General features: G+C 36.4%; 1 protein-coding gene across 1 annotated transcript; it reads right to left on the bottom strand.

The window, feature by feature from the left end:
* Positions 1-10,185, bottom strand: LOC133182082 (serine/threonine-protein phosphatase 6 regulatory ankyrin repeat subunit A-like). Its single transcript, XM_061316801.1, has 4 exons — positions 10,050-10,185; positions 9,779-9,889; positions 1,090-1,788; positions 1-962 (listed from the first exon to the last, which is right to left on the bottom strand). The coding sequence occupies exons 1-4, from the start codon at positions 10,060-10,062 to the stop codon at positions 25-27; spliced, it is 1,761 nt and encodes a 586-aa protein (XP_061172785.1). The 5' UTR covers positions 10,063-10,185; the 3' UTR covers positions 1-24.
* Between the last annotated feature and the right edge of the window lie 583 nt (positions 10,186-10,768).

Below are 10,768 nucleotides of genomic sequence, written 5' to 3'. Positions count from 1 at the left end.
TCTCTTCCAAAACGAAAAGGATCTCTACATTTTAAAGAATTCTTCAGAAATGAAATATTTCAAGGTCAGATTGTCCTTAAGGTCCTGTGGAATATCAAGTGAATTAACACAGGCAATAACATTCCTTCTAAATCTTCTTCTGAAAAAATTCCTACAGATGGCCAAGAGGCTGGGAGGTGAGGTGGCAAAATTATTCAGAAACATTTGCTGTTGTCTGTGCAAGATGGGACTGTTGGCAGGGAATTCTCGAGCCATGATCCAGCTCTCCCTGTAGATATTGTACCCAGCCAGAGTTAGAGTCATCAATACATCAATGTTAGTCTGGTGAGCGGCCACATATATCACAGAGCGTGGTTCTGGGTAAATCAAGGTAGCCACATCAGACTGGGCATGCTGATCAATTCCACAAGAGACCACCTCCAGCTCAACATTCTTAACAATTAAATATTTGATTGTTCTCAGATCATTTTTGTACACAGCGTTCCACAGAGGTGTGGTGTTATGCTTGTTCTTACAATCTGGGTTGGCACCAGCATTGACTAATTTGGTCACCATTTCCAGATTTTTGTTAAATGAAGCATAAAGAAGTGGGGTGTCATCGTCCTTGTCTGCATTGTTGACATTACAACCCAGAGGAAGCAACATATCAATCACAGTAGTATGGTTTCCATGGGCAGCCAATGATAACGGGGTATTTCCATCTTCAGTACGTGTATCATGACTCAATCCAGAGTCCAGTAGTAGCTGTACAATGTTGCAGTAACCATTCCAAGCAGCCACATGCAGGGCAGTATAGCCTTGTACGTTTTTAGATGTCACATTAGCTCCATGTTTAACCAGCTTCTGGGTGATATCATAAGCACCTGTAATGCTGGCAAACACTATAGGTGGAGTCCCATCACTTGACATAACGTTAGGGTCAGCTCCATTCTCAAGCAGGTATGAGACCATTTCTGTGTTCTCTGAAATAAAAGTTCTTTATCAGAGTATTCCATTTTTTTCCAAACTATAGCACAGAATGGGTTTTGTAATGCAAATGACTTGATAGAGTTTTCCATGACAGTACAATGATTTAAACAAACAACTTACCCAGGTGTAGGGCAAATGATAGGGCAGCCTGATCCCTGTGGTTTAATATATTAATTTTAGCCCCTTTCTCTATCAGTGGTTTGACATACTCCATACCACGGACCACACCCATCATCAGAGCAGTATTACCTTTCCTGTCCTGGATGTTACAATCGGCCCCTGCTTCAAGCAGAACAAGGAATGCCTCATGTAAGTGAAACTTGGCAGCTAGAATAAGAGGGGACTCATCCTTAGCATTTTTTTGGTTTATCTTAATAGTTTTGGCTGTTAATAGTTTTTTTAAAACATCCACATAACGTAACTGTATGGCCTCATGAATTGGACTGGTATTGTCTGTAATAAATGGAATATTAACATCAAGTCCTAAACCAACCAAGTAGTCTATGACACATAATTGCCGAGACCGCACTGCATACGAAAGAGGAGTTCTATGACATAATTCTGTTGTAGCATTCATGTTGCAGCCATATTTGTTCAACAATGAGAGAATTTTTGTGTGCCCAAACCCAGCGGCAGCATGGACTAACCGCAGGGAGGAAAAGTGATTTTTAAAGTGGCTTGGAATTTCTGCTCCACAGGAACAACTTCCTCGTGTAATGAAGTCCAACACAATATCTAAACCTTCTTCCAAGGCATTCCCATGATTTAAAGGATGGCTCTCAAAGAAGTTCCGGCCACAGTTACAGGTAAAATTTGAACCTAAAAAATCAAGTTGGCATAAATGAACATTATTTTAGTAACGAGAGAACCTGTAAATTTAAATATTACTAATTTAAAGCAAATTGCAACACAAGATAATACGTTAAAGGGGCATGGACACACTTGCATTATTGTTTACAATTTTGAATTTCTATTTTATTTGAAAAATAGCTTTAGCTTAATGATTTGAACTTACATGAAAATCCTTAATACTCAAAGACAATGGTATTTTTGATAACTGTGTTTGTAAACATTGGCAGAATCTCTGTTATTGTTGTTGTTTATGATTTACTGGTTGTGTTCGATTTGCCAACACTTCTCACATCACTGACCGCAAGCAGAAAATACTGATGACAATCAAACATACCTTGGATTTGTAGGTTTGTTGATTTTCAGATTAACAAAGTTTCTTATTAGGTTTTAATAATATTTTGATCTGAAACACTCTTGCAATATGCAAGTCCTGAAATCCTACCAAAAATTTTGAAAGTTGTAAATTTCAAATATGTATCCATGCTCCTTTTAGAGGTGATCCTCATTGTTTTCTCACAGATACAATCAATCACAGCATTTAATCACATCAATTAAAAATCTAAATAGGCAATAAAATATTTTCTTGCATCAAACTTTTTATGACTTTAGTGCTGATTGATTGAAAGTACCGTGTAGTTTAAAATAATGAAAGAAAAAGTTGGTCTCAGTGATGAAAATTTTGAGATATTGGTCAAAATAAGCGATTTTCAGGCTTTCTTAAAAGCTAATGAGAGACATACCTTAATATTAAGAGGCAGTGTTTTATAATTAGCATTTATAGATGTTTATGAGCTCATGACACTGTATGAAACTGTATGATATACAGTTACCACACAAACTGAAATTTGAAAATTATGAAAATACATCGGAATCGGTTTCTAAAAAGGATTGTTGTAAACTGACATTGCGGTAAAGACAGACTGAAATCTCTTTTGGGGGAAATATATATTGATCAATTTATAAAATTATTTTTTTTTTTATTCCTTTCAATTTCATTTTTCATATTTAGCTTTGAGAGTTAAGGAGAAATTAATCGTATTTTTGATGCAACACATGTATTCCTTGAAAAACTCTAGTGAAATATGCCAACAACAATAGCAATTAACTTATATTAAGGCTGAACATGATTTGTAAAAGGAATTTGTCCGTCATATTCTTTTATTCAGCCATAATATCTGAGGGCCCCTATATTAACCGTTCACATTAATATATTAATACAATATATTAACATACTCTAACTTAAATGTCATAACAGTGTTCCATAACATTTTATTTGTTCAGTAGAATTTACTTGGCGGGTTTAAATCCCGTGACGTTTTGTAGTCAGTTTGGGTGTAGCAATTGAGTAGAGCAGACAGACTTGACTTGCTCGAGTATTTATAGTAGTATTTTTCACAAAGATAAAGATTTGACCAGACTTTCACATCTCTTCTGAGATCCCATTTGGTCCAGGAAGCCATTCAATCCAAACAGTGAACTATCTTGAAATTTTAAATTTGTACAAAGCCAATAAAATTTGATTAATAATTCAAAAAACTTAGTCCTTGTTTTTGTATTGTGTGGCTACCAAGCGGCCTGCCAGCGACATTTGGTGTCAGAAGTGGGATGACGAACCAGGGATATTGATCCAAAGGTTATCGCTCTTAAAGATACACATCCAAAGATACTATCCAAAGTGTACTTTTCGGAAGATGTAGATTCAACAATGGATCCACTACTATTGAAAAAAAAATCATCTACCAAATAGAATAATATGTCTTAATCCTACAGAATATACCAACAGGAGATGTTCACATGACAATCCGCTGGATACAGATCTGTCTATAGGATAGAACAACAGGATACAGACAGAGGAAGAAAATAACTGACTTTACCAGGAATTGTCAAGAAGTGTTAAATTTTAAGTAAAATTTAGACATATTAAAAAAAACTGAAACTCTTCATTTATTTCAAATAGATTGTATTTTCTGATATATTTATTCTGTTGAAGGTAAAAAGTTTTGTATTTTTCAACCTATAAACTGATGAACATTATGCTTTTCCTATGAATGTTATCAAATTTTTCATTGTTATTGCTGTAATTTAAAAAAATCTGGTTGCGAAGCTACATGTACTTCAGAGTGTATTGTGGAGACTGGTCATGGTTATGTTGTAGTAAATCAGTTGAAATCATTAACAATTGTGTCACCCAAACTCACCAGTTCAGTATTATGTGTAGTAGTAGTATGTCATACGTGTGTAAAGAGTCGTAAGTTAGAAAATCCATTTTGTTGTGTACATTTAACATTTTTGTTAAGAATGGAGTCTTTAGATGAGTTGATTACTGCTGAAGAAAGACTTGGTTATAAAGACAATAGTTTATGTAATTATGTGAGCGATCAACAAGCTTTGCAGCATGAAGAAAGAGCGGCAGTTCGTCAAAAGGAGAAAGATGAACATGAGTATCAACTACAAAGGTTATTAAGAAACCTACGGATGTACAAGTAAGTAAGATGCAAGTAAAGCCTAAAGATCTACTGCAACGACCCCAGCATCAGAAGTCTACGTTCGTTCCAGTGATAGAGAGAAAATGTTACATTTGCGGTAAGCAGGGTCATATTGCTCCGCAGTGTCATAGATCTAAAGGTAAGATTTCAAGTGCGCTAGTCCATAAAGATGAGCGCAGAGACGTTGACAAAGTACCAGAGAATTGTTCAGCATTTGTTTGTAGTCAGAACTCGTATCTCTACTCTCAGGTATGTGACAAATCAACCACTTTAACTTCGGCATGTCACGCCACTATGAAACCTATGCCACTATTGGCTGGATATGTGGATGGTCAACCAGTCACACTTCTTCGAGATTCTGATTGTCAAAACATTGTGGTAAGGAGAAGCTTGGTGAAAGATGAAAGTTTAACATGTAAAAGTGATACTCGTATTTTAGCAGATAATACCAAAAGAGTTGTTCCAGTTCTCTGTATGTCACAGGTGAATTTGAGGTTTGGTGTATGGAAAACCCTGTTTTTGATTTAATTATTGGAGAGGTGCACGAGGCAAGGAAACCCCATGATCCCAACCCAGACTGGATACCAAAGACTGTCTTAGCAGTGGATACACGACATCAAGTAAGAGAAAAGAAGAAACCTTACCCAGCTCTTAGAGTTCCAGATATAGTTAAGGATAATATCAAACCCAAGGATATACAGTGTGAACAACAAGCTGATCCATCACTTGAAACAACACATCGGAATGCAAAGAAAGGCCGAATATCACGCGATGGGAAGGTAAGATGGTTAGAAAAAAGAGGTCTTTTGTATAGGGAGTATCAAGCATCTGAAAAAGAAGGAGGTAAGATCTTTTCTCAGCTCATAGTACCTTCTAAATTTCGAACGATTGTTACAAAACTAGAACATGAATCAGTTATGTCAGGTCATAAGACTATACCGAGGATTTTGTCAGATTTCTTTTGGCCAGGTATGCAATCTGAAATTAAGCAATTCTGTCAACCATACATGCCAGAAAACTGTTCCAAAAGTTAAGGTGAGCAAAGTCCCACTGGATAGAATGTCTCTGATTGATGTACCATTCAAGAGAGTGGCAGTGGATATCATCGGTCCATTACATCCGTCAACAGACAAAGGTAATCGATTTATATTAACCTTATATAGTAGATTATGCAACAAGATATCCAGAGGCTGTAGCGCTCCCAGGTATAGATACTGAACGGGTTACAGAGGCTTTGTTAGAAATATTTTCTCGTATTGGGGTACCAGAGGAGGTTCTTACAGACATGGGTACACAATTTACGTCTGGACTTATGATGGAAGTAAGTAGGCTTATTTCAATGAAACAGCTTACGACAACACTGTACCACCCCATGTGCAACGGTCTAGTGGAAAGGTTTAATGGTTCGTTGAAACAGATGTTAAAAAGAATGTGTATTGATCAACTAAAGGATTGGGACAAGAATTTGCCAGCCGTCTTCTTTGCTTATCGTGAAGTACCACAAGCAAGTTTAGGCTTCTCCCCATTTGAGCTAGTGTATGGTCACACTGTTTGAGGACCTATGAAGATTCTCAAAGAACTTTGGACAAAAGAAATACAGGATCCACAGGTAAAGTCTACTTATCAATATATATTTGATCTCAGAGATCGGTTAGAATCAACCTGTGAACTGGCCCATCAGAATCTGAAGAAAGCATCTAAGAGACACAGAGTTTACTTCGATAAGAAAGCAAGAAGTCGTAACATGAAGGAAGATGAGTTTTAGTTCTACTACCTACTGACAGTAATAAGCTGCTAATGGAGTGGAAAGGGCCATACCAAATTGTCAAGAAGATAGGTAATGTTGACTACCAATTAGACATAAATGGGAAGCTCAAAACCTATCATGCTAATGTGTTGAAACATTATACTGAACGTTCAGAGCCAGTGGTGCAATGTCTGTTGTCTGTTCAGATCAAATTGATGAACCAGACCAGGAAGATGAACAAGAAGGGTATGTAGATACATGTACATGTAAGTTAGAAACATACAAGGATGTAGATTTGAACCCAGACCTTAGCAAGCAGGAGAAGGAAACTTTGATGGAACTTCTACACAGTTTTAGTGACGTTTTGAGTGACAAACCAGCTAGGTCACACCCATGTTATGCAACAAGACATACGGACAACTACAGACAAACCAATTAGAATTAGTCCAAGGCAAATTCCAGTTGCAATGACAGAAACAGTTAATGAGGAGGTGAGTAAAATGTTGGAGATGGGGGTCAGATAGAAGAATCAGATAGTCCCTATTCGTCTCCTGTTGTATTGGTTGTAAAGAAAGACAACACTTATCAGTTTTGTGTTGATTTCAGGGGACTTAATCGCATAACTGTGTTTGACGCAGAACCAATGCCAGATGTGGATGCTATATTTGTAAAATTGTCAGGTGACAAGTTCTTTTCACGTTTAGATCTTTCTAAGGGTTATTGGCAAGTGCCACTTACTCAGTCTGCTCTTCCTTTAACTGCTTTTCAAACTCCTCTTGGGCTTTTTCAGTTTACTAAAATGCCATTTGGTTTAGTAACCCCACCAGCGACATTTTGTCGACTTATGCGTGAAGTTTTGCACAATGTTCCAAATGTTGATAATTTCATTGATGATATTCTTATATTCACTTATACATTTGATCAGCATGTTCTAGTGCTCTCGGAAGTGATTCAGCGTCTACATGAAGCAAACCTTACAGCTAGACCAACCAAGTGTTCTGTAGCTTACAAGATGGAGGTGACAAAGTGCAACCTCAACCCGACAAGGTATCAGCAATACAACAGGCAAGTCATCCAACTACCAAAAAGCAACTGCGATCCTTCCTGGGGTTGGTAAATTTCTACCAAAATTTATTTCAAATTTTGCACATATTGCACTTCCCTTAACAGATCTCACAAGGAAATTCTCGTCAAATAAACTTCTATGGACTGAATCACAAGAAATTGCATTTCAACATTTAAAATCAGCCTTGACAAACTCACCAATACTAAAATAACCAGATATTTCAAAAGATTTTATTCTTTAGACAGATGCCTCTGACAAAGGATTAGGTGCAGTTCTTTTACAGGAGGAAGATGATATTAAGTTACCTGTTACAGTAGCTTATGCAAGCCGGATGTTGAAACCGAGTGAGGAACACTATGCTAACATTGGGAAGGAATGTCTTGATATTGTATGGGCGGTTCAAAAATTCCATCGATATCTCTATGGAAAAGAGTTCGTGTTGGAGACAAATCATCATCCATTGGTCTACCTTAATAGGACTAAGCTTGTAAATTCAAGGCTTATGAGGTGGGCACTTCTTCTTCAGCCCTATGGATTTCACATTATTGCAATTAAGAGAAAGGAAAATGTCGGAGCTGATTATCTGAGTAGACAGCAGTACTAGTGAATCAGTGACAGTCAGTAACAAGTATATTATAAGAATAGTGTTTTTAAATTATTTTATCTCAATCAAAAAAGTAAAAAAAAAATGTATCTACTACATATCAAAATAGTTTTACTTTGTACATTAATTGTTGAGTTGTAAAAGTACTTTGTACTTCTTTAAATAGGGGAGGTACGTCACAATTAACGTCCAAACATGGTTCCATATATTTTAACATATAATTTTTCGCTATGTAAATAACTAACTTAAATGTCATAACAGTGTTCCATAAAATTTTGTTTGTTCAGTAGAATTTACTTGGCGGGTTTAAATCCCGTGACGTTTTGTAGTCAGTTTGGGTGTAGCAATTGAGTAGAGCAGACGGACTTGACTTGCTCGAGTATTTATAGTAGTATTCTTCACAAAGATAAAGTTCTGACCAGACTTTCACATCTCTTCTGAGATCCCATTTGGTCCAGGAAGCCATTCAATCCAAACAGTGAACTATCTTGAAATTTTAAATTTGTACAAAGCCAATAAAATTTGATTAATAATTCAAAGAACTTAGTCCTTGTTTTCATATTGTGTGGCGACCACGCGGCCTGCCTGCGACACTTAGTCACTGTTCAGTGTAATCAGTTGTCAACTGTGTAGACGTATGCTAAATATAGCTATTGTAAAACACATGGTATCTACAAAAATAACTGTTTACTTCTTCCACAGCAGGAGAGAAAGAAATCTTACAACTGTTGCACAGGTCACTGCTGTATACAAACAAACATAATAAGTTTTCAAAACTTGTGCCCAATTCCTTTGTAATTATAAATTACAATAAAATATGTTCAAATCAAAATACAAACACAAATACATGTCAACTGCTATAAAATGTAAACAAAGGTATTGTAAGATAACCAGCATGAATATGTGTTGTCCATTCCACTTGGGTACCCATGCAGGGTTCTCATTAACGCAAGAATCTGCGTCCTAGACGCAGCAGAATTATTTGGGACGCAAGGTTATTAAAAACGATGCGTCCGCAGACTCATGAGTGGACACGTCCTCGTCAGCGAGAAAATTCGGGTGCTTACGAAAACCGGAGATTTCAGATATTAGGATTTGCCAAAGAAATATTTAATCGAAACCTTCCTGTAACTATCATAAAGTTTATCCTAGAAACAACTTTTCTGGTACCTATTTCTATTTTTTTTTAGAACAGGGATTGATTATAAGATATTTCATGTTTATTAGTCCATAGTCATAATAGTATCGCATGCCAAACTCCGATTGCTGTAAACACAAAGCGGCTTTTTTTAAAAAAAAACACTTTTGAATCTGAGTTTTATCTAGAAACCATAATTATTGCTTGTATACACAATGCCGCTTGATTATCTCGTGAATTTCACCCAGTGCAGACGACCGACAGGATTAGTTACGCCTCATTGCACATGACACCTGTGATTGTATACAGTGAACTTTTGGGTACTGATTGATTATGCAACAATTAATTTTAGCTTTATAAACACCAAATTTATTTTTACGCGTGTATTTTAGAATATGGCTTGGATGCATCACCAGTTTACATATTTGAATATGTTAATATTTCGTAAACAAACTGTTAAAATAATGAAAAATTTTTTTTGATGTTAAATGGATGGAAGGATACTACAATAATTCAGTTGGGACTCAACATAATTTTTCTGGGACGCATCAAATTTAGCTGGGACGCAACCTTGTCAGAAATCTTGAGTCCTGGGACTCAAGTTAGCAAAATCCTAGTGAGAACCCTGTACCCATGACAATAAAGCAGTCAGTTGTAACAAATGCGAAAGGTATACCCCAGAGCTGATATTGAACATAGTGAATCTAATATGACATATGCCTATTTACGAGTCGTGTTCTGCTTTAAGTTTGTTTACTTTGTTATATAATGTTTGTGTATATGTGCTCAAACCCAGTTATTCTGTGATGGTTATCATCCTATACATTTACTTCTCCATGTAGACATGTCCGATTGTTTTACATATAATCTGACATGACCATTATAACTCAGGTGAATGAAGAAGTTGAATACGTACATACAATAATGTCCGTGTCTAGGATCCCTTTGTATTTCTGGAACAATAGTTCAATGTCATCATCCCCTCGAACCACCCTCTCATACAGGTGCGCCTGGGCACGCCTCATTTCTGTAGTTATAATTCATATCTTCATAAATATACTACATGTATATAATGCCGTTTCATTTCCATTTTGAATGCTGACAGAATTTACTTTTCATCGTGTTAAAAACATTACTGTAAAAAAGAAATTCATAGTTCATAGCGCAATTAATGTTTCAAGTTTTACCCATGTCATTCATTTTTTGGAATTTGACAGCAGCTTAAACAAACGGAACTCAGCAGGAAGAGTGGCCAGTTCAGCTCAATTCACGTCACTAGCTGTTGGCATCAACAGTTGTTTCAAAAAAAAGGTATTTGTTATGGAGCTTTGAATTAACAAACGTTACTTGAAAAGAAATATATTTCTTCCAACATCAGTTTCATCTAATGTTTACACTGTCAGTGACACCTCGTCGCGACTCGAGACACCTACTGAAATTAACTCTCTAACTGGAGAGTTTTCCGGATAAGACCAGAGTTATCGTTCTTAGTCTCTCTCTCTCTCTCTCTCTCTCTCTCTCTCTGAAGAAATGAATCACAAATTGTTTTTAAGTCCAGTTTCATTGTTCTTTCATACTACTCCGTAAATACTTTTGTAATCTTCAAGAAAGAATAGAAGCAAGTTTAGCTGGGGAAGGGGGGGGGGAGAAATGCAGAGAGAGAGAGACCGGCCATCAGACGTTATTTTTAGGTAGAACAGCCGTAAATGAACTTTGTTTTATATTGCAAATAAGTAGTTTATACTACAACAATTATTGCCTACCCAAGCATCCAAAACACCTAACCACCCTCGGTTTCTGGCGGCCTGACCAATATATAATTCATGAATATGATTCTATTATGTTTTAAACATTCATCAAATTAAATTCGATTCAAATAATTGAAAACACCTTTAGGTTAATTTAA

Source organism: Saccostrea echinata, unplaced genomic scaffold (assembly GCF_033153115.1).
Source record: "Saccostrea echinata isolate AGI-Se365-2 ecotype Australia unplaced genomic scaffold, CSIRO_AGI_Sech_v1 ptg000009l, whole genome shotgun sequence".
NCBI classification, from domain to species: domain Eukaryota; kingdom Metazoa; phylum Mollusca; class Bivalvia; order Ostreida; family Ostreidae; genus Saccostrea; species Saccostrea echinata.
The sequence above is the reverse complement of the archived record's forward strand: the minus strand, read 5'-3'. Positions and strand labels throughout refer to the sequence as shown.

Bases quoted from the DNA above. Each gene is read 5' to 3' on its own strand.
- LOC133182082 (XM_061316801.1), bottom strand. The intron at 1,789-9,778 runs GTACGTATTCAA...TTGATTTTTTAG, and splicing joins AGACACGGACATTATTGTAT to GTTCAAATTTTACCTGTAAC. The intron at 963-1,089 runs GTAAGTTGTTTG...CTTTTATTTCAG, and splicing joins ATCATTTGCCCTACACCTGG to AGAACACAGAAATGGTCTCA.